Here is a 26,797-nt window from a genome sequence, read left to right as displayed (position 1 = left end):
CTGAACAGGTAAGAAAATGGTCTCCAGGTCACTGGGTCTCTTCCCTCCTACTCCATCCCCATTCTTGCCTCTGTCCCACCCCAGCTTCCTCAGGGAAATCAGGGGATAGGAGGGTCAGGGTTAGTCCAAATTGTGGGGGAAGGAAGTGGGGGAGTCTGCCTTGTGCTGGGAAAATCTCAGGGCTGGGTTTTGGGGGGGGGTTCCCCCAATAAGGGGACCCATCACCTTTAACTGTACTTAAACGACCTTCAGAGGAGGCGTTTGGATGGGGACATTTTGGGGTGACCCCCAGCTACTGATGCTCCAACAGACACACTTCTACATTGCTGAGTTGAACCCCAAATCCTTTAAGTCTTTCAAAAGCCGGACCCCCTGCGTCAGGAATTCCCCTGCCTGAGGCCAGGACCCTGCCATTTTCAGGAAGGGAGAAGGTCTCCCCACTCCGGGTACCCCCTTCTGCCACTCCTCAGCCCCCCACAAATGAGCAGCAAAGAGCATCAAAAGGACTGGTTGGACAGCCCTGGGGATCCGGGGTGTGTGTGTGGGTGCTGGAAACCCCCCCACCCCGCTTTGGGTTGCCCCATTCTTGATCTCTGTTCCCCACAAGCCAGCGGGCGGGTCCATGACCCCAACCTGGGGTACAGAGAGGAGTCAGGGGCCCCTTTGAGGGGGGGGCTGACGAGAAAGGTCCACCTGGTTCGGGGCCGCCCCTTCAGTCCTTGATGAGCCGGTAAATGTGGTGCTGAGCCCCGTGTTCGCTGGTGGAGACCTCGAACACATAGGCCGTGCAGAGCAGCAGCTCTTGTGTGTCTCGGTTGGTCACAACCTGGAGAAAAAATTGGGGTTATCCCACCCCCTGGCCGAGCCCAGGGGGGTCCTCTCTGCCTGGGGCCCAACCCCTGGCTCTGGGCCGGGGGCTTCCTTTGTTCTCTGAGGCCGGTGGCCGAGGGCAAAGGGGACGGAGGAAGTTCGTAAAACTGGGAGAATCCAAAGGTTCCCAGTCGCCCCCATTCCTCGGCGACCTCGGGTGGGGGAGCTGAGACTGCCACTCCAGGGATGAGTGCCCCTCTGGGTTGGGGAAGCCCCAAACTTGGGATGTCTTCTACTGCTGAGGGCACTGCTGGGAGCAGACCAACAGTGGTGACGGTGGGTGGGGGGACCCTCAAGTTTCAGGGACCCCCCCCCCCCCGGACAATAGAGCAGCCTTCCTCTGGTGAGCACCACTCCTCCAACATTCGCTGCCCTTGGCCACGTCTCCGCTCCAGGTTTGGGGTGCTCAGTGTACCCGCAATGGGTTTGGGATGCCTGGGGGGGCCATGCCCACTACACATCAGAGGTCTCCCAGCACCATGCCCGCTACAGGTTTTGGGGTCCCCCACAGTGCCGTACCCGCTTCAGATTTGGGGGCCCATTGCAGTTTTGGGGTACCCAGAGCCATGCCTGCGACAGGTTTGGGATACCCGCTGCCGGTTGGGGTGTCCCTCGCACCATGCCCTGGGCAGGTTTTGGGGTGCCACACCCGTTGCAGGTTTGGGATTCCCACTGCAAGCTGGGGTGCCTCTCGACACTGCGCCCTGTGCTGGTTTCGGGGTACCCCCCGTGTCGTACCTACTGTAGGTCTGGGGTGCCACGGCCAGGAGGCTCATACCTGCAGGATGGTGAAGTTCTCCAGGACGCTGTTCATCATGTAACGCTCGGGCAGCTGCTGCAGCTTGTGGACAAAGTTGACCAGGTACTCGCACATGGGCGAACGCCGCAGCTGGAACACGAAGCGTCCGTTCTCCGGCCGTGCCCGCTCTGTCTGGGGCACCAAGAAGGGGTGGAAAAGACAGGACAGAGGAGTCACCCCCAGCCCAGGCCCCCCTCCCCGCTCTCCAGGTGGACCAGCTCAGAGCTTCCCCTACATCCTGAGTCTCTGCCCCCAAGATGAAATAATGTCTGTCTCCACCCACTTGACTGTAAAAGCTTGTTCTGAGCAGGGAATGTGTCTGTTCATTGGTGTATTGGCCTAGTGGATAGAGTAAGGGCCTGGGAGTTGGAAGGTCATGGGCTCTAATCCCGGCTCTGTCACTTGTCTACTGCGTGACCGTGGGCAAGTCACTTCACTTCTCTAGGCTTCAGTTACCTCATCTGTAAAATGGGGATGGAGACTGTGAGCCCCACGTGGGACAGAGACTGTGTCCAACCTGATTTGCTTATATCTGTAATTATTATTATTAGTACAGTGCTCTGCACACAGTAAGAGTTCAATAAATATGATTGAACGAATGTATGAATGAATGAATCAGTTCTCACTTCTCAGAGCCAACCTCTTCACCCCCACTGAGCCCCCTCCTTCCTCTCCCCCTCCTGCCCCTCCCCATTCCCCCGCCTTACCTCCTTCCCCTCCCCACAGCACCCGTATAGATGTTTGTACATATTTATTACTCTATTTTATTTGTACATATTTATCCTATTTATTTGACTTCGTTAATATGTTTTGTTCTCTGTCTCCCCCTTCTAGACTGTGAGCCCACTGTTGGGTAGGGACCGTTTCTATATGTTGCCAACTTGGACTTCCCAAGCGCTTAGCACAGAGCTCTGCACACTATAAGCGCTCAATAAATACGATTGAATGAATGAATGAATCAATCAGTGGTATTTATTGAGCGCATCCTAGGTGCAAAGCACTGTACTAAGCACTTGGGAGAGCATAATACAACAAAATTAGCAGACATATTCCCTGCACAACAGCCAGCTTAGAGTCAGTCAGACTCCTTATGCTTTCCCTCCCCGAGACTCCCTCTTAACAGCCCCCACCTCAACCATGGCTCCTCCAGCCCCCCGACCCCCATCCAGACTCCTCCCCATGGTCTAGTGTCCGGTGGGGCCGGACAAGCTCGTGTGGTCAGCACTGTGTTTAGTGTCTGCCCCAGGGGCCGGGATGACTGAGTAGGCCCCGGAGCCTCCTCCTTCTCCTTGACCCATTCCCCAGCCACTCACCTCCACCTTCTCCACCACCTGCTTGCCGAAGGAGCAGACCTTAGAGGAGCAGGTGACCGTCATGTCTTCGGGACTTTCATATAGGCTGGTCACCCCATAAAACCTGCCCGGCTCCTCTGACTGCCCGGAGTTCAAGTCCGCCTGGAGAGGGGGGCAAGGGCGGGGGGAGGGATCAGCAAAGAGGTAAAATAACTGTGGTATTTGTTAAGCGGTTACTATGTGTCAAGCACTGTTCTAAGCACCGGCGTAGATCCAAGATAATCAGGTCAGATACAGCCCCTGTCCCACACAGGGCTTACAGCCTAAGTACAAGGGAGGAGTATTGAGCCCACTGTTGGGTAGGGACTGTCTCTATATGTTGCCAATTTGTACTTCCCAAGCGCTTAGTACAGTGCTCTGCACACAGTAAGCGCTCAATAAATACGACTGATGATGATGATGAGTATTGGATCCCCATTTTACAGATTAGGAAACTGAGGCCCAGAGAGGTACAGACCTTCGCAGCTTGGATGCCAGAGGTCCCAGTGATAAGTAAAATTTGTGATACTTGTCAAGTGCTCATTCTGAGTCAAGAACTTTGCTAAGTACTAGGGAAGATAGTAGACAGTAGACATAGTAGACAGTCTTTTAGACTGTGAGCCCACTGTTGGGTAGGGACTGTCTCTGTTGCCAATTTGTACTTCCCAAGCACTTAGTACAGTGCTCTGCACATAGTAAGCGCTCAATAAATACGATTGATGATGATGATACAAGCTAATCATGCCGGACCCAATCGTGTCCCACACAGGGCGCACGGTCTAAGTAGGAGGGAGAAGGAGTATCGAATCCCTTTTAGACATGAGAAAACTGAAGTCCAGAGAAATCAAATGACTTGTCCAAGATCACCAAGCAGGCAAGTGGTGGAGCCGGGATAATAATAATAATAATGATGGCATTTGTTAAGTGCTCACTGTGTGCAAAGCACTGTTTGTTCTAGGCGCTGGGGAGGATACAAGGTGATCAAGTTGTCCCACTGGGGCTCACAGTCTTCATCCCCATTTTCCAGATGAGGTAACTGAGGCCCAGAGAAGTGAAATGCCTTGCTCTAAGTCACACAGCTGACAAGTGGTGGAGCCGGGATTAGAACCCACGACCTCTGACTCCCAAGCCCGGGCTCTTGCCACTGAGCCACGCTGGAATGAAGACCCAGGGGCCTCTGATTCCCAGCCTCGTGGCTTCTTAATTGGGCTACCTCTCTTCACTCGCTCACCCAGAACTTGACCAGGAAGAAGGCATTGGGGGGGCCCCGCTCATACAGCTCCCGCAGCCCTCCTTTCTTCTCCGGGAACTTGTCATAGATCTGCCGCACGTCCACGCTCTCTAGGGGAGTGTCCCCGGCGCCCGAGTTGTCCTGGCTGATGTGGACGAACAGGTGCCGCTGAACCTGGGGGTGGGGGCGGGGGGTGAGGGTCAGTCATGGGACCTCCCGTCCCCCCATTCAGATCTCTTCTGGACTTGAACTCCCCTCCTCGAGACTTTTTGGGGACCCACCCACTCCTTAATAATGATAATGGTATTTCTTAAGCACTTACTATGTGCCAGGCACTGTTCTAAGCGCTGGGGTAGATTCTGCGTCACCCTGACTTGCTCTTTGTTCTTCCCCGCTCTCAGCCCCACTGCACTTATTCATTCATTCATTCAATCATATTTATTGAGCGCTTACTGTGCGCAGAGCACTGTACTAAGCGCTTGGGAAGTACAGGACATATATGTCTATATGTTGCCAACTTGTACTTCCCAAGCGCTTGTACAGTGCTCTGCACACAGTAAGCGCTCAATAAATACGATTGATTGATTGGGAAGTACAGGTCGGCAACATATAGAGACGGCCCCTACGCAACAACGGGCTCACAGTCTAGAAGGGGGAGACACACAAAACAAAACATAACAAATATCTGTAATTTTATTTATACGGATGGCTGTCTCCTTCCATCTAGACCGTAAGTTCGCTGAGGGCAGGGAATGTTACTGTTTATTGTTGTGTTGTACTTTCCCAAGCGTTTAGTACAGTAAATAAATACGACTGAGTGAATGAATGAATGAATAATCGGGTTGGACATAAATTCCTTCTTGCCTCCTTGATATTAAACCTTTTGACCCTGAAAACTCTGATGACCACTGTAATTCCAAAACCCTCTGGGTCAGCATCAGCCCCACAACTTCTGGGTGAGCCCCCCCCCACCCCCCCAACCCCCATCTTCTCTTTTTGACCCCAGGGACTCATTGCCCTAGTGAGCCCCGTGGTCTCCTGCTGACCTGTCCATAACCAGCTGGTGACCTCCAAGGGACTCCAATGACCTCACCAACTTTAGTGTGTTCTCCGCTACCCCTCACCCTCCCTGCTCCCTCAAAGCCCACGTGACTCACGGCTCCAGCCCCGTCGGGCACCTCCACGAAGGCGGAAAACTCTACCAGCTGCAACCTGGGAGTGCCCAGCACCCGGCCTTGCCAGCCCGGGGAAGAGCACGTGCCTGGGGAGGGGGACAGACCACCGGGAGGAGAGGAGTCATATCCTGGGGGAATGGAAGAAGGGGAGAGAGGAGGGCAGATGAGTCATTTGGCTACTCCCAGTCCAACCCCAGAAGTGACCCCCAGAGCGGGAGGAAGGAGGGCAGGTGGTGCAAGATAGAGTTAGGAAGAAGGTGGAGAAGGAGCAGTGAATTTGAGGGGTGCAGTGGTACCTGGCAGGTCCATAGGGGTCGGAGGCAGCATCAAGGTGGGGCACGGCGCCGGAATCAGGGGGAACTGCTTCCCGCTGTTGGAGGGGACACAGCTGGGTCGACGGGAGACCCGTCAAGGTCGGGGCGGGGGGCCCGGGGGCATCGAATAGGGCAGCGGGGACATAGGGTTAATAATCTGCACCCAGTAAGCGCTCAATAAATACGGCTGAATGAATGAATAATAATCGTGGTATTTGTTAAGCGCTCACTCTGTGCCAAGCATCATTCTAAGCTCTGGGGCAGATGCGAGGTAATCAGGTTGGACACGGTCCCTGTCCCACATGGGGCTCACCGTCTTAATCCCCATTTCACAGATGAGGGAAGTGAGGCACAGAGAAGTGAGGGGACTTGCCTAAGGTCACACAGCAGACATGTGGCAGAACCAGGATTACAGCCCATGTCATTTGATTCCCAGGCCCGTGCTCTTTCCACCAGACCATGCAGGGTTGGGTCTGGGTGAGCTGGGGAAATTTGAGCAGCGTCGGGAGTTACTTACTCCTGTCCAGATAGGGGCTGGCTGCCTGGTCCTGGCCAGAACTGGAAAAATTCGGAGGCCTGAGGAAGGAGAAGTGGTCTTTATCCCTCCCCCCAGGACACTCTGGTGGCCCCCCGGAGAGTTTCCCCCTTCCCTGGGGCTTGTCTTTGCCCTCATTCCTTTCCCGTACCCCCGATCTCTGCTCCCCTCACCCCACCATCCCCCAACCCCTGCCCACCCACACCCCCCGGGGCGCCTATCGCCTGGCCTTCTCTGCCCCCAAGGGTCCCGTGGGACTTACATGGGGGCCGGGGTTGGGGGGCGTTGGGGGGGTCAGCACCGGGGCCGCAATGAGTTGGGCAGATGACATGGCCGACAGACTCTGCAGGGCCTTGTCCTTGGCCACCTGGTCCTGGGGACGTTGGGGGGAGACGTGGGGTCGGGGTGGAGGAACGCGGGGAGAACCGAGGGGCGTGGGGTTGTCGGGGACACCAAGGACATCACGGGGCAGAGGTGGGAGGAAACACTGAGGGACCAGCGCGGGAAGTGGAGAGTCGAAGAGGGGAACGGTGGGGTTGGACGGCTGGGGCTTGGAGGACACCGGGGGCGAGTAAGCGTGATCAGGGGGATTCTTGGGGTTGGAATGGGAGAGACAGATGGGGTGTGAAGGCACATGGGAGTCAGCAAGACCCAAAATGGACCCGGCAGGACAGGAGGAAGGAATGACGGCCCACCTCCCCGCCGGCCGGCCAAGCCCCCGCAGGACTTCTCCCCACCTCACATCTCCTGCCTCTTCTCAAGACCTCTCTCTGAGTCTCCCCAACCTCAGAACCTCTCTCTCTGTCTCTCTCACTCTCCCTTGGGAGGCCGGAGAGCTCGCGAGGAACACAGGGAGGCTGGGGCCAAGAGGACGACAGAGAAATAGGGGGCTTGAGAAGAATGGAGGAGAGAGAGGGGAGGGGAGATGGCAGAAGGCTTTTCAGGGGCCTGGGACTTACCACATTCAGGGTCTGATGGTGGGGGGGCGCCCGCCAGGGAGAAGGAAAAAACAGGAGTTTAGCTGGAGACCCTCCCCCCTCTCCATAACTCCCCCCGCTCCTAGACTGGGATCCCTCCACGGAACAGGGACGATGTCCAATTCCCACCTGTGCATTCTCTGCCAGCACTTAGTACGGTGCTCTGCAAACGATAACCACTTAACAATTGCTATTGCTACCCAGGATCTTCCAATCCGGATCAGCAAAGTGTGGGGGAGGAGACAAATCTGGGGGGATTCAGGGTAACCGAAGTCAAGGGGAGGGAGAAGTGGGAGGAGGCACAAAAGAGGAAAGACAGGAAATAGATGAGAGGGAAAGGAACTCAGAAAGTGGGGAGACGGGAAATGATTGGAGTGTGAATAGGAACTACGGAGGATACATGCAAGGGAAGTAGGAAGTGGGGAAATGGGCAGAAAATGAGCCAGGGGAAAAGGAAGTGAGGATGGGCTCAGGGAACAAGGAGAACAGGAAGCAGGATTCAAAGGAGACAAGTGGGAAACTCAGGGACAGACAGGAAGTGGGGCAAGGCCTGATGTGAGGGAGGGGAGGAAAGGGGCTGCTGAGTTTGGGAGTGCCCAGACCAGTCCAGCCATCAAGGGCGCCTCAGCAGAAGTGGAAGACAGGAAGCTGATGGAAACAGGGAAGCTGGGCAGGCAGTCGGAGGGGTCCAGGGGCCGAACCAAGGCTGGGATCTCTCCCCCTCTCTCCCCAGGGAATCCTCCAGAGAGGAAAGACATTGTGCCCGGTCCCATTTTTTCCCTCCGGGAAGGCAGAGTCTGGGTTGATCTCCCTACCAACACACACCTTGAGCTTGGACTGTATCTCCCGGGATTTTCGCCGAGCCAGAACCTGGATGTGACTGGAGACCTGGATTGAGGGACAGACAAAGAGTCCTCAGCCCACCCCTCCTCCCCCTTCCCACACCCCCTTCCTCCCTCAGGTCTACACACTAGTCAATTTACAAGCTGCCCAGACACATACACCCAACCCCCCGGGCCCGGCCAGCCCCCGAGAAACCAGGCGGGCCGCCCTCCCAGCCGGACCTGCTTCCGGGTCCGTGTCTTTCCTGTCCGGAGCTTGATGTATCGGGCGATCAACTCGTTCCGACCTGGTTGGTGAGGAACAGAGGGGATGAAGCCGGTGGGGGTGGGGTAGAGGAGGGTTCTTGACTCTGGAGTTTGTGCTTAGGAGACCCCGACCCTCCCCACACTTTAATTCCTCCACTGTAGCAAGACAGATTGAGGCTAGACTTCGGGAAGATCTTCCCGAACGGGCACGCGCAAGGACGGTTGTGTGAGCAGCATCTCTCCTGGGGAGATGCGGGCCCCATTTGGGATCGGGCAGGGCTCAGGGTGGGGACACTCACCATACATCTTGCCCTCGTCCGAGAGGATGATCTTGCGACGCCCACATGGTGGGTAGATGGCAAGGGCCTCCTGGAAGCTTAGCTCGATGTCTGGGCTCCACACGCCCTCCGCGTCGGGCTCCGGACACCCCTCATCCTCCGCGGCCCCCTCTTCGCTCTCCACCTTGCCCCCGGCCCAGCCATTGGGCTCCCCCATCCGGGCTTCGCAGCCTGCGGAGCAGGGTGGGTGAGAGGGTCTGGATCCCGGAGGGAGCTTGGGGGCAAAGACCACTGGGTCCTGAAGTCAGTGGGGGCCAGGGAAGGTTACGGGTCAGATCTTGGTCGGGGGCACCATATCCAGATCCCTGAGGAGAAGAGAGACAGGGAAGGGTCCTTGAATGTCTGAGCGCCTGAGAAGGAAACAAGTCCTATGTGAGATCGGGGCTCCTCTGGGGACGTCCACGTTGGGTGCTACAGCAGGACTCTGGGTGAAAGTGGGTGAGGGGCGGTTGTCCCTGGGGTGCTGGGGATATGACAGTCTCTGTTTCAGAGAGAGAGAAGGGCAGGGGGGAGGGAAAGAGAGAAAGAGATAGAGTGTGTGTGTGTTTGTGTGCGTGATTTGGGGCTGGTTTCTGCAGGTCTGTCCTGGGGGAAGGATAAGAGGGATAGGGCGGGGAGGGAAAGTTTGTTCTCCCGGAAAACAGGGGCAAGGAGACTCTGTAAGGTGTAGAGAGAGACTCAGGGCCAGAGAGAGGCAAAGAGTGCCAGAAAAAGGCCGTTAGAGAGGCTGGGAGACGGAGTCAGTCTCCCAGACAGACAGAAACAGCGGATGGTGGGGGGGGGGGGGGGGAGGGGGGTTGGTTGAATCCAGGATCTGGAGCCAAGGAACAAAGAAGGCCACCGGCGCCCCCCTCCCCCAGCCTGCCCTGAGCCCCCCGAGGGGAGAAAGCTGGGCAAGGGGTAGTGCGGGGAGGGGAGGGGGCCCGACCCCCTTTTAGCCCCCTTCTCCTCCCCGCCCTCCCCTCCCCCATCTCGCCTCTCCGATTTCCTCCGCTTTTCCGGAGGCCGCGGAATCCCGGGAAAACTTTTCCCAAGTCCCGTCCGGCGGCCTCAACGAGCAGCTCTGCCCCGGCCCGCTTTTCCGTGCCATCCGGGGGCCCCTCCTCTCAGCCCCCCACCCTCCCCCCAGGCGTCCCCTTCCCCGTCCCCAAGGAGCCAGGCGTCCAGCCTCCCGTCCCCTTCCCCCTCCCCTCCTCCGTGCTCTTGGAAGACACGGAAACAAAGGTCCCGCGGCGAACCCACTTGTTGCTCGGCGTCGGGGGTCGGGGGTCGGGGTGGGGGGGATGGTTGGGAGGCCCGGGTGGGGACCCCTCCGGCTCTGCCCCCTCCTCGGGCCTGGATCTTGGACTCCCTGGGCCCCTGTGTCCCTTAGCGGCCTGCGGACTGGGAAATCGCCGCTGGACAAAAGAGCGACGCGTTTTCCGGGCGGATGGGCCACCCCCGGCCACCCACCCACCCACCCACCCACTCCATATCCGCCCCTTCCCACTTCCCCGCCGGTCCTGGCTTCCATGCGGCACAAATCATCCAAAGTCCAGTCCCAGGCCGGGCCCACCCGCAGCCCCAAATCCGGACGGTCCAGGAGGGGGTCATTTGGGGGGCTCAGGGGGCCTGGTACTTCCCAAGCGCTTAGTCCAGTGCTCTGCACACAGTAAGCGCTCAATAAATACGATTGATGATGATGATGGATACCCGAGGTCCGGGAACAGCGGATCAGGAGCCGTCCGAGGGTTGGGAGACAGTGGGGGAAGGCCTTCAGGAGAAGCCTGCCAAGCTGGAATAATGGTATTTATCAAGCCCCCCACAAAGTTTCCTTACCTTCCTTCTGGGGAATGCGGGGCGGAGGTGGCCAACCGCCGGCCGGGAAGGAAGACAGAGGGGGATCCAGAGAGAGAGGGCGGGAAAGTTGCCGGGATCTTTGTTTGGGAAAGTTTGGAGGAAGAGGGAATCCGGGGAAGGGAGGGGAAAGGCGGGATCCCAGATTCCCTGAGGGGAGTGGGGGCAAGATCCAGAGCTAGGAGAGGCCGACTCCCGGGATGGGGGAGGGGGGACTGGGGTGAAGGCTGGGAATGGGGGTCCTCCTGTCTCCCTTCCCGCCGGCTGTCCCACCCCGAATTCATGCCCCCAACCCCGTCGGCAGGAGTTTGGGCAGCGGCCTGTCTGCTCCGGGCAGCCGAGGGGGCGGGGGGGGATGGGGAGGGGGGCCACGAGGAAGGGGGAGGGGGTTGGCCCCGTCACCAGGGCAACGCTGGTCGCTTGTGACCTCACCGGGGCCAAGGGCCACCTTATGCAGATGTTTCCGTGGGGGTTCTGAGTTCAAAACTACCCGTCGAGTTGCGCCCCCGTCCCCACCACAGCCCCGCCCGGAGCCCAGGTCTAAAGGCCAAAAAGGGCGATAAGGGGCCTGGTAAGAGCCGGGCTGGGAGCTCGGACGCCGGGATCTTTCCGGGAAACGGGCTGGGGACAGGAGGATCAGGTTCTGGGAAGCCGGATGCCTGGGTTCTGGGGAGCGGATTGCGCCGGGATTTCGGGAAAAGGCTGGAGTCGCCCCCCCCGCCCTCCCCGCTCACAGCGCCAGGCCCTGCTGGCCCCATTAACCGTTTCCATAAATGAGGTTTATTAACAATAATAATAATGACATTTATTAAGCGCTTACTAGGTGCAAAGCACTGTTCTAAGCGCTGGGGAGGTTACGAGGTGATCAGGTTGTCCCACGCTTATATTCTTCATCCCCATTTTGCAGATGAGGTAACTGAGGCCTAGAGAATAATAATAACAATAATGGCATTTATTAAGCGCTTACTAGGTGCAAAGCACTGTTCTGAGCGCTGGGGAGGTTACAAGGTGATCAGGTTGCCCCACGGGGGGCTTATAGTCTTCACCCCCATTTTACAGATGAGGTAACTGAGGCCTAGAGAATAATAATAATAATAATAATGGCATTTATTAAGCGCTTACTAGGTGCAAAGCACTGTTCTAAGCGCTGGGGAGGTTACAAGGTGATCAGGTTGTCCCACAGGCGGCTCATAGTCTTCACCCCCATTTTACAGATGAGGTAACTGAGGCCCAGAGAATAATAATAATAATAATAATGGCATTTATTAAGCGCTTACTAGGTGCAAAGCACTGTTCTAAGCGCTGGGGAGGTTGCAAGGTGATCAGGTTGTCCCACGGGGGGCTTATGTTCTTCATCCCCATTTTACAGATGAGGTAACTGAGGCCTAGAGAATAATAATAATAATGGCATTTATTAAGCGCTTACTAGGTGCAAAACACTGTTCTGAGTGCTGGGGAGGTTACAAGGTGATCAGGTTGTCCCACGGGGGGCTTATAGTCTTCACGCCCATTTTGCAGATGAGGTAACTGAGGCCTAGAGAATAATAATAATAATAATGGCATTTATTAAGCGCTTACTAGGTGCAAAGCACTGTTCTAAGCGCTGGGGAGGTTACAAGGTGATCAGGTTGTCCCACGGGGGGCTTACAGTCTTCACCCCCATTTTGCAGATGAGGAAACTGAGGCCTAGGGAATAATATAATAATAATGGCATTTATTAAGCGCTTACTACGTGCAAAGCACTGTTCTAAGCGCTGGGGAGGTTGCAAGGTGATCAGGTTGTCCCACGGGGGGCTTATGTTCTTCATCCCCATTTTACAGATGAGGTAACTGAGGCCTAGAGAATAATAATAATAATGGCATTTATTAAGCGCTTACTAGGTGCAAAACACTGTTCTGAGCGCTGGGGAGGTTACAAGGTGATCAGGTTGTCCCACAGGGGGCTTATAGTCTTCACGCCCATTTTGCAGATGAGGTAACTGAGGCCTAGAGAAGAATAATAATAATAATGGCATTTATTAAGCGCTTACTAGGTGCAAAGCACTGTTCTAAGCGCTGGGGAGGTTACAAGGTGATCAGGTTGTCCCACGGGGGGCTTATAGTCTTCACCCCCATTTTACAGATGAGGTAACTGAGGCCTAGAGAATAATAATAATAATAATAATGGCATTTATTAAGTGCTTACTAGGTGCAAAGCACTGTTCTAAGCGCTGGGGAGGTTACAAGGTGATCAGGTTGTCCCACGGGGGGCTTACAGTCTTCACCCCCATTTTGCAGATGAGGAAACTGAGGCCTAGGGAATAATATAATAATAATGGCATTTATTAAGCGCTTACTATGTGCAAAGCACTGTTCTAAGCACTGGGGAGGTTGCAAGGTGATCAGGTTGTCCCACGGGGGGCTTATGTTCTTCATCCCCATTTTACAGATGAGGTAACTGAGGCCTAGAGAATAATAATAATAATGGCATTTATTAAGCGCTTACTAGGTGCAAAACACTGTTCTGAGCGCTGGGGAGGTTACAAGGTGATCAGGTTGTCCCACGGGGGGCTTATAGTCTTCACGCCCATTTTGCAGATGAGGTAACTGAGGCCTAGAGAATAATAATAATAATAATGGCATTTATTAAGTGCTTACTAGGTGCAAAGCACTGTTCTAAGCGCTGGGGAGGTTACAAGGTCATCAGGTTGTCCCACGGGGGGCTTATAGTCTTCACCCCCATTTTGCAGATGAGGTAACTGAGGCCTAGAGAAGAAGAAGAATAATAATGGCATTTATTAAGCGCTTACTAGGTGCAAAGCACTGTTCTAAGCGCTGGGGAGGTTACAAGGTGATCAGGTTGTCCCACGGGGGGCTTATAGTCTTCACCCCCATTTTACAGATGAGGTAACTGAGGCCTAGAGAATAATAATAATAATAATAATGGCATTTATTAAGCGCTTACTAGGTGCAAAGCACTGTTCTAAGCGCTGGGGAGGTTACAAGGTGATCAGGTTGTCCCACGCTTATATTCTTCATCCCCATTTTGCAGATGAGGTAACTGGGGTCCAGAGAATAATAATAATAATAATAATGGCATTTATTAAGCGCTTACTAGGTGCAAAGCACTGTTCTAAGCGCTGGGGAGGTTACAAGATGATCAGGTTGTCCCACGGGGAGCTTATATTCTTCATCCCCATTTTACAGATGAGGTAACTGAGGCCTAGAGAATAATAATAATAATAATGGCATTTATTAAGCGCTTACTAGGTGCAAAGCACTGTTCTAAGCGCTGGGGAGGTTACAAGGTGATCAGGTTGTCCCACGGGGGGCTCATAGTCTTCACCCCCATTTTACAGCTGAGGTAACTGAGGCCCAGAGAATAATAATAATAATAATGGCATTTATTAAGCGCTTACTATGTGCCAAGCACTGTTCTAAGCGCTTACTATGTGCCAAGCACTGTTCTAAGGGCTTACTATATGCAAAGCACTGTTCTAAGCCCTGGGGAGGATACAAGGTGATCAGGTTGTCCCACGGGGGGGGGCTCATAGTCTTCATCCCCATTTTACAGATGAGGTAACTGAGGCCCAGAGAAATGAAGTGACTTGCCCAAGGTCACACGGCTGACAATCGGCGGAGCGGGATTTGAACCCATAACCTCTGACTCCACAGCCCATTCTCTTTCCATTTAGCCACACTGCTAATAATAATAATGATAATAGTAATAATAATAGTAATAGTGGTGGTATTTGTTAAGCGCTTACTATGTGCCAAGCACTGTTTTTAGCGCTGGGGGAGATACAAGGTCATCAGGTTGTCCCACATGGGGCTCACAGTCTTCATCCCCATTTTACAGAGGAGGGAACTGAGGCACAGAGAAGTGAGAAGGAGGAAAGGGGAGGCAGAGGGGGAAGACAGAGAAGGGGGAAAGGGGAGGCAGAGGGTGAAGACTGTGAGCCCACTGTTGGGTAGGGGCAGTCTCTATATGTTGCCGACTTGTACTTCCCAAGCGCTTAGTACAGTGCCCTGCACACAGTAAGCACTCAATAAATACGATTGAATGAATTAATGAAGTAATTTATAATATATAATTTATAGCCGTATAAATAACTACTGTAAGTCTGAGGGTGGGGCGAACAGCAAATGCCCAAAGGTCACAGATCCAAGTGTAAAGATGGAGCAGAAGGGAGAGGGAACCTGTAGTGTGGCCTACTTGGATGCAGGATGGGCCTGGGTCTCAGAAGGACCTGAGTTCTAATCCCGACTCCGCCACCTGTCTGCTCTATGACTTTGGGGAAGTCACTTCACTTCTTTGTGGCTCAGTTACCTCATCTGTAAAATGGGGATTATTACCATGAGTCCCATGTGGTATAGGGACTGTGTCCAACCTGATTAGTTTGTATAATGATAATAATGATGATGGCATTTATTAAGCGCTTACTATGTGCAAAGCACTGTTCTAAGCGCTGGGAAGGTTACAAGGTGATCAGGTTGCCCCACGGGGGGCTCACAGTCAATCCCCATTTTACAGATGAGGAACTGAGGCACAGAGAAGTTAAGTGACTTGCCCAAAGTCACGTAGCTGACAAGTGGTGGAGCCGGGATTTGAGCTCATGACCACTGACTCCAAAGCCTGTGCTCTTTCCACTGAGCCATGCTGCTTTTCTTGTATATATCTCAGCGCTTAATACAATGCCTGGCAAATAGTAAATGCTTAACCAAACCATAAAAAAAAGGAAGAGGGCTAAGTCGGGGAAAAACTCTTATGGATGTAACCAAAACAGGCAGGGATGGGGAAGGATGTGAGGCAGGGAGTATAAAGGGACAGGGTGGCAGGGTAAGTGGAGAGTATATCCAGTCAAGGGGGCTAAACAGACACAGAGGCCGACACAGAGACAATATGTGATACAAAAATACAAAGAGCCAGTCAATCAATCAGTGGTATTTATTGAGGGCTTCCCATGAGCAGAGCACTGTACCAAGCACTTGGGAAAGTACAACAGAGTTGGTAGATGTGATTCCTGCCCACAGGATTCCAGAAACTGAGGCAGGGAAAGATCTGGGTGGAGATCAAGACCTAGGGCCAAATAGCTAGAGGTAAATCTGACGGAACAGCACCCCCCCGCCCCCGTCTTCATAGCCCTACTAAAATCGTATCTCCTCCAGGAAGCCTTCCCTGCCTATCCTCTCATCTCTACACCCTATTCTCCCTTCTCCATCACCTATGGAGGAGCAGCATGGCCTAGTGAAAAGAGCACCGGCCTGGGAGTCGGAAGACCTGGGTTTTAATCTGGCTTCGCCACTTGTCCTGCTGTATGGGCAGGTTCACTTGGGCAAGTTCTGTGTCTCCGTTTCCTAATCTGCAAAATGGGGATTCATTCAACTACTTTTTCTCCCTCCTACTCAGACTGAGCCCCATGTGGGCCAGGGACTCCGTTTGACCTAACTTGTATCTACCCCAGCGTTTAGAATAGTGCTCGACACACAGTAAACACTTAACAAACACAATTATTTCTTTTTTAAAAACCTATGCACTTGGGTCTGTACAACCTAAGAACTTTGATACTCACACTACCCTCGCCTCCTCAGCATTTCTGCACTTATCCTCGTAGTACGCTGCTTCCTCTATTTGGAATTCATTTTAATGGCTGTCTCCCCACTAGATTATCAGTTTCTTGAGGGCAGGGATGGTCCCTTCTAACAGTATTGTATTCTGTCCACAACTTGCTCTGGTCTGCAACACTCTTCCCTCCTCATATCCCACAGACATGACTCTACCCCGCTTCAAAGCCTTACTGAAGGCATAGCTTCTCCAAAGGCCTTCCCTGACTAAGCCCTCCTTTCCTCTCTTCCCACTCCCTTCTGCATCACCCTGACTTGCTCCCTCTATTCTTCTCCGCTCCCAGCCCCACAGCACTTACATCTATATCTGTAATTTATTTATTTATAATAATGTCTGTAAGCTTGTTGGGGGCAGGGAACGTTTATTGTTGATTCAGTCATTCGATTGTCTTTATTGAGTTCTTACTATGTGCAGAGCACTGTACTAAGTGCTTGGGAGAGTACAATACAACAATAAACAGTCACATTCCCAGCCCACAGCGAGCTTACAGTCTAAGTGGGGGAGACAGACATCAGTAAAAATAAATAAAATTACAGATTTGTACATAAGTGCTGTGGGGCTGGGAGGGGGGAAGAGGAAAACGAGCAAGTCAGGGCATCACAGAAGGGAGCGGGAGATGAGGAAAAGTGAGGTTTAGTCTGGGAAGGCCTCTTGGAGAATAAGGCTTTGAAGGGGGGGAGAGTCATTGTCGGATTTGAGGAGGGAGGGTGTTCCAGGCTAGAGGCAGGATGTGGGCTAGACAAGGGAGATCGAAGCACAGTGAGTAGGTTAACACTAGAGGAGCAAAGTGTGCGGGCTGGGATGTAGAAAAAGAGAAGTGAAAAGTGAAATGAGGTTGGAGCGGGCAAGGTAGTGGACTGCTTTAAAGTCAATGGTGAGGAGCTTCTGTTTGATGTGGAGGTGAATGGGCAACCATGGGAGTGTTTTTGAGGAGCGGGGTGACATGTCCTGAACGTTTTAGTAGAAAAATGATCGGGCGGAAGAGTGACGTATGGACTGGAGTGAGAAGAGACAGGTGGCTGGGAGGTCAGCAAGGAGGCTGATGCAGTAATCCAGGCAGGATAGGATGAGTAATTGTATTAACTTGGTAGCAGTTTGGATGGAGAGGAAAGATGTCCCCTTGGATGTCCCTTTCCTTCCTCTCCCCCTCGTCCCCCTCTCTATCCCCCTAATCCTACCTCCTTCCCTTCCCCACAGCACCTGTATATATGTATTTATGTTTGTACATATTTATTACTCTATTTATTTATCTATTTTACTTGTACATATCTATTCTATTTATTTTATTTTGTTAGTATGTTTGGTTTTGTTCTCTTTTGTTCTCTGTCTCCCCCTTTTAGACTGTGAGCCCACTGTTGGGTAGGGACTGTCTCTATATGTTGCCAACTTGTACTTCCCAAGCGCTTAGTCCAGTGCTCTGCACACAGTAAGCGCTCAATAAATACGATTGATTGATTGATTGATTGATTGATTGAAAGGACGGATTTTAGCGGTGTTGTGAAGGTGGGACCGACAGGATTTAGTGATAGAATGACTGCGTGGGTTGAATCTCAGCGAGGAGACACGGATAATCCCAAGGTTACAGGCTTGTGAGATGGGAAGGATCGATCGTTATATTGTGTTCTCCCAAGCGTTTAGTACAGTGCTCTGCACACAATAACCCCTCAATCAATATGCTCTACTGACTTACAATTGTACTCTCCCAGCGCTTAATACAGTGACTGATTGATTGAAGGAGCTGGACCAAAGGTGCTGGACCAAGGCCTGGGGCAAGGGTTTAGAAAGGGGGTATGAGTGGAAAGTGCAGGGGCTTGGGAGTCAGAGGTCATGGGTTCGAATCCCAGCTCCGCCACTTATCAGCTGTGACTTTGGGCAAGTCACTTCACTTCTCTGTGCCTCGGTTACCTCATCTGTCAAATGGGGATGAAGACTGCGATCCCCATGTGGGACAACCTGATGACCTTGTATCTACCCCATTCATTCATTCATTCAATTGTATTTATTGAGCGCTTACTGTGTGCAGAGCACTGTACTAAGGTCTTGGGAAGTACAAGTTGGCAACATATAGAGATGGTCCCTACCCAACAACGGGCTCACAGTCTAGAAGGGGGAGACAGACAACAAAACAAAACATGTGGACGGGTGTCAAGTCATTCATTCATTCAATCGTATTTATTCATTCTTCAGCGCTGAGAACAGTGTCTTGCACATAGTAAGCGCTTGAAGCAGCACGGCTCAGTGGAAAGAGCACGGGCTTGGGAGTCAGAGGCCGTGGGTCCTAATCCCGGCTCCTTCACTTGTCAGCTGTGTGACTTTGGGCAAGTCTCCTAACTTCTCTGGGCCTCAGTTCCCTCGTCTGTAAAATGGGGATGAAGACTGTGAGCCCCACGAGGGACAACCCGATCACCTTGTATCCTCCCCAGTGCTTAGAACAGTGCTTGGCATAGAGTAAGCGCTTAACAAATGCCATCGTGATTACTTCTAGACTGTGAGCCCGTTGTTGGGTCTCTATGTGTCGCCGACTTGTACTTCCCAAGTGCTTAGTCCACTGCTCTGCACACAGTAAGCGCTCAATAAATACTATTGAATGAAATACTATTATTATTATTATTATTATTATTATATCAAGTGGGGGGGCCCTGATTTTAAGGGCGGGGCCAGATAGGTGAGCCTGGGGGTGGGGCCAGAACGTGGAGGCGTTTCTAGGCAGCTCAAACATAAACAAAGGGAAACGGGCAAGGTGGAATCCGGGGCCTGGGGGATGATGGAGCCCTATCTCTCTGCCTCCACCTCCCCTGCAGCCCCCGGGATGTGGTCCCCAATGAGGCTCCTGTTCCTCCTCGCCGTGGTTTCACCGAAGGGGATTGCCCCAGCCCCGTTACTGCTGGACGGGCAGACCTACGGGGCCGTGGAGCCCATCTTCGGCCTGCACAACCTCATCCGCCGGTTTGGTCGCCTCCTGCAGCCGGTGAGAATTTGTCGGGGGTGAGGGGGGGACCCCGAGGGCAGATTGGGGAGGGGAGAGAGAAGAGAAATAGGGGAGGATGAGAGCGAGCCCAACAGGTGGGAGGAAGAGAATTGGGAGCCTGTTAGGTTCGTCGTGGGCTCCTCGTGTGTGTTTGTTGTCAAAGAGGACTCTCCCAAACGCTCGGTGCTCTACAAACTGTAATTATTATTATTATTTATGTATAATTATTATTATCAAGTGCTGCCGATTCGTAGAGACTCTGTGGATATATTTTCTTCCAGAACGTCCTGCCGTAATCCGTAACCTTGATGATGGTTCTGCCACTATCCCCCTTTTAGACTGTGAGCCCACTGTTGGGTAGGGACTGTCTCTATATGTTGCCAATTTGTACTTCCCAAGCGCTTAGTACAGTGCTCTGCACACAGTAAGCGCTCAATAAATGCGATTGATGATGATGATGATGATGATTATCGGTGTTCTGGTTTCTCTCCATCCAGCCACGGGTCTGCCCCTTCCACGTTTTCCCTGGACTTTTCCTAGCATTAGTGTCTTCTCCGGAGAATTAGTCCTCCTAATGATGTATCCAGTGAGCCCGCTGTTGGGTAGGGACTGTCTCTATGTGTTGCCAACTTGTACTTCCCAAGCGTTTAGTAGAGTGCTCTGCACACAGTAAGCCCTCAATAAATACGATTGATTGATTGATTGATTGATTTAGGCCTCCTGATTATGTGTCCAATGTGTCCCGTGTGAGTCCTTATGAATCAATGCCTTACTATGGCAGGAGAGTTTGCGTAGGCCAGTGAAGTAGAGTTATGCCACTGAGAGATACTTTCGCTAGGGTTATCCCTAACGGAAAGGCCTAAGGTGACCTGTGCTGGGCAGCAGCAGCATGGGAAAGAGTCAAAGGCTCTTTTGATCAAATGATGAAAATGTTGATCAAAGACAACAGCAGAGGCTCACATTTTCACTGCGCGAAAAAGGTGATGGTAAACCTCTTCCGTATTTTTACCAAGAAAACGCTATGGGTGCGCACAGTAAGCGCTCAATAAAAACAGTTGACCGAATGGATGAGGGGAAATTAGGAACAAGACTGAGAATTAAGAGGGGAATGAGGATGGGGTACAGAAGGGACCCCATTAGTGGTGTAAGAAGTAGCAAGAACAAGAGGAAGGAGGCAGAAGGGATGGAGATTGGCCAGGAACTGAGGAGGGAGTGGAGGCTTTGTGGGTTAAAGGGAATAATCCTCTCTCTCCCCCCCCACTTCCCGCCCCCCAACCACCATTTTCCTGGATAGCAGGTGGAGCTGGGCAGAACGGTGAATCTCTTTGATGAGCTCCTGAACATCCGGGGCCTCCCTCCAAACTACCACAACGAGGCCCAGTCTCAACAGAAAGTGGGCAATGCCACAGTCTACAGCCACCGCCAGATCAACAAGGTACAGGATAAACTTGCTGCTTCTGCTTCCCAGCCTTCCTCAGGGCAAGCCAGCCTTCCCCATGCTTCTGCCCTGGAAACCATCCCCCCCGCTCCACCCAAGCCCCAGCCCACTCCCCATTTGGGAAGTCCCTTTTTTTTTTTTAAAAAAAAAAAAGATATTTGTTAAGCACTTACTATGTGCCAGAAACTGTATTAAGCACCAGTGTAGGTACAAGGTTGGACACATTCCATGTCCCGCCTGGGGCTCATAGTCTTAATTCCCATTTTACAGATGAGGTAACTGAGGCACAGCGAAGTTAAATAACTTGCCCAAGGTCACACAGCAGTCAAGTGGTGGAGTCAGGATTAATCAATCAATCAACCAATCGTATTTATTGAGCGCTTACTGTATGCAGAGCACTGTACTAAGCGCTTGGGAAGTACAAGTTGGCAACATCTAGAGACAGTCCCTACCCAACAGTGGGCTTACAGTCTAGAAGGGGGAGACAGAGAACAAAACCAAACATACTAACAAAATAAAATAAATAGAATAGATATGTACAAGTAAAATAAATAAATAAATATATAGAGTAATAAATATGTACAAACGTATATACATATATACAGGATTAGAACCTAGGTCCTTCTGACTCTCAGTTCCATGGGCTATCCGCTAGGCCATGTCCTCACCTTGGAGTGCCTGACATTTTGATGGCTTCACCCCTGAAGCCGGAAATTCCACCTTTTCCTTGGGCAGGCAAGGAGTTCTGGTGGAATCCATCCTGATGGTTAATTGGGAAGCAGCATGGCCTAGTGGATAGACCATGGGCTTGGGAGTCAGAAGGACCTGGATTCTAATCCCAGCTTTACCACATGTGTGCTGTGTTACCTTGGGCAAGTCACTTGACTTCTCTGTTCCCCATTTATCTCATCTGTAAAATGGGGATTAAGACTGTGAGCCCCATGTAGGATCTGGATTGTATCCAACCTGATTCGCTTCTATCTACCCCAGTGCCTAGAACAGTGCTTGACACACGGTAAGAGTTTAACAAATACCATTATTATTACCAAGGGGAATCAGTACTGGGCTTGGGGAAGAGACCAAGAAGCAGGGATGTGTGGTTAGAATTAGGTTTGCAGGCTCTGAAAATCTACCTCATGTTCAGGAAACAGACAACGACACTGGAGAAGTAGTGTTCGAGGAAAAGGTAATAACATCCGTGGAAGAAGACGACATGGGGAAGGTGAGTTGGTGCCCCTCCAAATCTCCCTCCTTCTACTTCCCTGCTCTGTACCCCTTCCCCAGTCTCTCCCCCTATGCCTCTCCATCATCCCCCTCTTCAGTTGTTTGGTTTTTCCGTTCCTCATTGTAACACCTAAAACGCCCCTAAATCCAGCTGCCCACCCAGACCCCAGGGACCTGCACTGCATCCCCCTTTCCAACACATTCTTCAGGACCCAGGCATCCTGCTACCCCTAGCCCCCATCAGGGACACCGGCCTTTCATCCACAACACTGGTCCTCTCCAGGGCCTCAGGATCTGCTCCTCCATCTCCGTTCCCTCTCAAGATTCAGGCAGCTGGACTTCCAGTTCTAAACCCTTTTTACCTACACAATCCCTCAATCCTTCCAGCTCCTTCTCCCCTCCCAGCTCCCTGCAGCGATCCAGACATCTTGCTTCACAGCCCTACCTAATCCTCTCCTCCCTGTCTTTCAGAGTGGCTGCCGCTAACTTCCTCTGAAGGAGAGCGGGGGCTAGGGAGAGGATGGGGGCCAGGGAGAGGAGGGGGGCCCAGAGGCCGGGGAGGGACTGACGAGGAGGGGACACATGGGAACGGGCTGTTAAAGAGGGATCTGAAGGAGTAGCTGTCTGTCCTGTCTCTCTCAGAGCCCATCCATCAAGGAGGAGGTGGAACACCGCCAGATCCAAAGACCCCAGCTCAGCTCTCCACCCCACATTGCCTTCTTTTTTGTCCCACTTCCTCGACGCCTGGCAAGAACTGACCCCCCTCCTTCGGGCGGGCTGAAGGATCACTGGTTAGACAACCACCAGAACCGGCTCATGGCCCTCCGCGCTGGACTCCGCCAGGCCCCTCGTCTCCACCCCATCTCCCCGAGGTCTCATTTCCTCTACTTACTGCGGCCTCCCCGCCCACTCTAGAGAGGCTTGCAGGTTGGGGGCCCAGAGGCACGAGTTGAGATTACTGGCCGGTGTAAACCTTTTGGAAAGAGTAAAGTTTTAATGTGAAAAGTCAAATAGTGTCATCATTTCGTAGTATCAGTTTCTCTGACCCTGATTCTCCCCATCCCGATTTTTCTCTTATGTTCCTCCCCATCTCTCTGCCCTCCCCCATCTTGCCTCTCTCCTCCCTCTACCTCTCTTTTTCATCTCTGTCTCTCTCACCTGGACAATTACCAAATTAAATCATTACTTTTGCTAGTCCACAGATGTTTCTAAAAGGTTTAATACTTGGTTTTATGCCAGGCCATAAATATTTACCTAGTGCTTAGAAACAGGATTAGAGCTTGAAGAGACACAGTTCTGATCATCTCGTCTTATTTTCCTCAACACCTATGTCCGCCCCCTCGTTAGAGGAGCAGAAGCCTCACACTGGCAATTTTAAACATTTCCAGAGGCTTACAATTCCAGCACAATCCAGTCAAAATGGCATGAGAAGCAGTGTGGCGTAGTGGATAGAGTACGGGCTTGGAACTCAGTAGGACCTGGGTTCTAATCCCGTGTCTGCTCTGTGACCTTGGGCAAGTCATTTAACTTCCCTCATCTGTAAAAAGGGGATTAAGACTGTGAGCCCCATGTGGGACAGGGACTGTGTCCAACCTGATTAACTTGTATCTACCCCAGTGCTTAGAACAGTGTTTGGCACATAGTAAGCACTTATCAAGTACCATAATTATTTAAAACACCATATTTGTCAAGGGCTAAACAACATCAAAGGGCCACTTTTTAGCTAGAATAATGAGATTTTGTATCAGGGATTCCCAAATTTAGATCATGAAGGAGCATATTAGCACCCCTTCGGGGAGCTGAAGGAGTAAGGAGGAAGCCAAGATGAAGACCAAGGGTCTGCAGGTGAACAAAGTTTAGTCAAAGTACACCAAGTGTGTTAGCATTTCACTTTTATATTTTCCTTTTCTCAACATTTAGATCCAAACTTGGGCGTGATCCTAGGGTGACCAGTGTGTTGGAGGTTTGTTCATCCAATCCTCTTTATTGAGCACTTACTGTGTGCAAAGTACTGTAATAATATTGATGGTATTTGTTAACCACTTACTATAATAATGATGGTATTTATTAAGCGCGTACTATGTGCCAAGCACTGTTCTAAGCGCTAGGGTAGATACAAGGTTATCAGGTTGTCCCATGTGGGGCTCACAGTCTTAATTCTCATTTTACAGATGAGGTAACTGAGCCACACTGCTTCACTATGTGTCAAGCTCTGTACTCTGTATAGGGAAGCAGTGTGGTTCAGTGGAAAAGAGCACGGGCTTGGGAGTCAGAGGTCATGGGTTCAAATCCCAGCTCCGCCAATTGTCAGTTGTGTGACTTTGGGCAAGTAACTTAACTTCTCTGTGCCTCAGTTACCTCATCTGTAAAATGGGGATGAAGACCGTGAGCCCCACGTGGGACAACCTGATCGCCTTGTATCCCTTCCCAGCACTTAGAACAGTGCTTTGCACGTAGTAAGCACTTAACAAATGCCATTAGTATTATTATTACTAAGCGCTAGACTAAAATCCTGGGGCAGTAACAGTAAACAGACACATTCCCTGCCCGCAATGATCTTACAGTCTAGAGGTTACAGTTATTCAGGTGGAAGGGTGAAAGGGGTAGCATCATTTTGAATTTTGAGGCCCCCCCCATGGGACAACCTGATCACCTTGTAACCTCCCCAGTGCTTAGAACAGTGCTTTGCACACAGTAAGCGCTTAATAAATGCTATCATTATTATTATTATTATCCCCTCCCAGATGGTTCTAATTGGCCAAAAAGAGGAAATAGGCCTCAAAATTCAAAATGATGCTATATTTGGCTACTTTCATTCATTCATTCATTCAATCGTATTTATTGAGCGTTTACTGTGTGCAGAGCACCGTACCAAGTGCTTGGGAAGTCCAAGTCGGCAACATATAGAGACGGTCCCTACCCAACAACGGGCTCACAGTCTAGAAGGGGGAGACAGACAACAAAACAAAACATGTGGACGGGAGTCAAGTCATTCATTCAATCGTATTTATTGAGCGCTTACTGTGTGCACAGCACTGTACTAAGCGCTTGGGAAGTACAAGTTGGCAACATATAGAGATGGTCCCTACCCAACAACGGGCTCACAGTCTAGAAGGGGGAGACAGACAACAAAACAAAACATGTGGATGGGTGTCAAGTCATTCATTCATTCAATCGTATTTATTTATTTATTCATTCATTCAATCGTATTTATTGAGCGCTTACTGTGTGCAGAGCACTGTACTAAGCGCTTCGGAGGTACAAGTTGGCAACATATAGAGACGGTCCCTACCCAACAGTGGGGTCACAGTCTAGAAAGTCTGAACAAGTCTTCAGAACAAATAGAAGTAAAGCTAAATGCACATCATTAACAAAATAAATAGAATAGTAAATATGTACATGTAAAATAGAGTAATAAATCTGTACAAACATAGATACAGGGCCTTCTCAGACTGAACCCCCTCCTTCCACTCCCCCTCCTCCCCCTCTCCAACCCCCCCCTTTACCTCCTTCCTCTCCCCACAGCACCTGTAGATATGTATATATATTTGTACGTATTACTCTATTTATTTATTTTACTTGTACATATTTATTCTCCTTATTTTATTTTGTTAATATGTTTTGTTTTGTTCTCTGTCTCCCCCTTCTAGACTGTGAGCCTGCTGTTGGGTAGGGACCGTCTCTAGATGTTGCCGACTTGTACTTCCCAAGCGCTTAGTCCAGGGCTCTGCATACAGTAAGCGCTCAATAAATACGATTGATTGATTGATTGATTGTTGGGTAGGGACCGTCTCTATATGTTGCTGACTTGTACTTCCCAAGCGCTTAGTACAGTGCTCTGCAATCAATCAATCAATCAATCGTATTTATTGAGCACTTACTGTGTGCAGAGCACTGTACTAAGCGCTTGGCAACAAATTGGCAACATATAGAGATGGTCCCTACCAAACAGTGGGCTCACAGTCTAAAACGGGGTGACAGAGAACAAAACCAAACATACTAACAAAATAAAATAAATAGAATAGATATGTACAAGTAAAATAAATAGAGTAATAGATATGTACAAACATATATACAGGCGCTGTGGGGAAGGGAAGGAGGTAAGATGCGGGGATGGAGAGGGGGACGAGGGGAAGAAGAAGGAAGGGGCTCATTGTGGGAAGGCCTCCTGGAGGAAGCAGTGAAGCAGTGTGGTTCAGTGGAAAGAGCCCGGGCTTGGGAGTCAGAGGTCATGGGTTTGAATCCCGACCTCGCCACTTGTCAGCTGTGTGACCTTGGGCAAGTCACTTCACTTCTCTGGGCCTCAGTTCCCTCATCTGTAAAATGGGGACTAAGACTGTGAGCCCCACGTGGGACAAACTTGATGACCTTGTATCCCCCCCCCAGCGCTTAGAACAGTGCTTGGCACATAGTAAGCGCTTAACAAATACCACTATTATTATAACCGCTTAGTACAGTGCACTGCACACAGTAAGCGCTCAATAAATATGATTGATTGATTGAGGAGGTGAGCTCTCAGTAGGGCCTTGAAGGGAGGAAGAGAGCTGGCTTGGCGGATGGGCAAGTCACTTAACTTCTCTGAGCCTCAGTTACCTCATCTGTAAAAATGGGGATTAAGACTCTGAGCCTTACGTGGGACACCTTGATCACACTGTATCCCCCCCAGCGCTTAGAACAGTGCTTTGCACGTAGTAAGCGCTTAACAAATGCCATTATTATTATTATTATTATTATTGGCAGAGGGAGGGCCTTCAAGGCCCGGGGGAAACACAGTAAGCACTCAATAAATATAATTGAATGAATCATCATCATCATCATCATCAATCGTATTTATTGAGCGCTTACTGTGTGCAGAGCACTGGACTAAGTGCTTGGGAAGTCCAAGTTGGCAACATATAGAGACAGTCCCTACCCAACAGTGGGCTCACAGTCTACAAGGGGGACGGGAGGGGAAGGAGGGAGGGCGGAGGGGATGGGGGACGTTGACCAAAAGGGCGAACTGTTTGAGGCCCACTAACGGTCTTCAAACTGCCAGCCATTAACGGCCACTCCCACCCCACCCCCCTTC

The 26,797-nt window shown here is 51.4% G+C and overlaps 2 protein-coding genes across 7 annotated transcripts; one reads left to right on the top strand and one right to left on the bottom strand.

Moving 5' to 3' along the window:
* Positions 1 to 327: 327 nt before the first annotated feature.
* TEAD2 (TEA domain transcription factor 2) lies at positions 328 to 10,809 on the bottom strand. Of its 4 annotated transcripts, none has more exons than XM_038752255.1 (14): positions 10,477 to 10,809; positions 8,620 to 8,963; positions 8,297 to 8,361; positions 8,058 to 8,120; positions 7,215 to 7,226; positions 6,993 to 7,112; positions 6,518 to 6,628; positions 6,238 to 6,296; positions 5,703 to 5,776; positions 5,389 to 5,534; positions 4,232 to 4,405; positions 2,983 to 3,123; positions 1,649 to 1,801; positions 328 to 826 (listed from the first exon to the last, which is right to left on the bottom strand). In XM_038752255.1, exons 2-14 carry the CDS (start codon positions 8,813 to 8,815, stop codon positions 713 to 715), a joined length of 1,428 nt encoding a protein of 475 aa, XP_038608183.1. In that variant the 5' UTR covers positions 8,816 to 8,963; positions 10,477 to 10,809; the 3' UTR covers positions 328 to 712. The 4 variants fall into 4 exon arrangements, with proteins under 4 accessions (XP_038608183.1, XP_038608184.1, XP_038608185.1 ...); XM_038752258.1 differs by having other exon boundaries at positions 749 to 826; positions 1,649 to 1,797; XM_038752256.1 differs by lacking the exon at positions 6,993 to 7,112.
* A 150-nt stretch (positions 10,810 to 10,959) lies between these two features.
* Positions 10,960 to 22,734, top strand: DKKL1 (dickkopf like acrosomal protein 1). 3 transcript variants are annotated; one of them, XM_038752263.1, is made up of 5 exons: positions 10,960 to 11,065; positions 18,901 to 19,067; positions 20,362 to 20,502; positions 21,650 to 21,727; positions 22,372 to 22,734. In XM_038752263.1, the coding sequence occupies exons 2-5, from the start codon at positions 18,909 to 18,911 to the stop codon at positions 22,642 to 22,644; spliced, it is 651 nt and encodes a 216-aa protein (XP_038608191.1). In that variant the 5' UTR covers positions 10,960 to 11,065; positions 18,901 to 18,908; the 3' UTR covers positions 22,645 to 22,734. The 3 variants fall into 3 exon arrangements, with proteins under 3 accessions (XP_038608191.1, XP_038608190.1, XP_038608189.1); XM_038752262.1 differs by lacking the exon at positions 10,960 to 11,065 and having other exon boundaries at positions 18,841 to 19,067; positions 20,365 to 20,502; XM_038752261.1 differs by lacking the exon at positions 10,960 to 11,065 and having other exon boundaries at positions 18,841 to 19,067.
* Positions 22,735 to 26,797: the final 4,063 nt, after the last annotated feature.

Source organism: Tachyglossus aculeatus, chromosome 10, assembly GCF_015852505.1.
Source record: "Tachyglossus aculeatus isolate mTacAcu1 chromosome 10, mTacAcu1.pri, whole genome shotgun sequence".
Taxonomy (NCBI): Eukaryota; Metazoa; Chordata; class Mammalia; order Monotremata; family Tachyglossidae; genus Tachyglossus; species Tachyglossus aculeatus.
The sequence above is the reverse complement of the archived record's forward strand: the minus strand, read 5'-3'. Positions and strand labels throughout refer to the sequence as shown.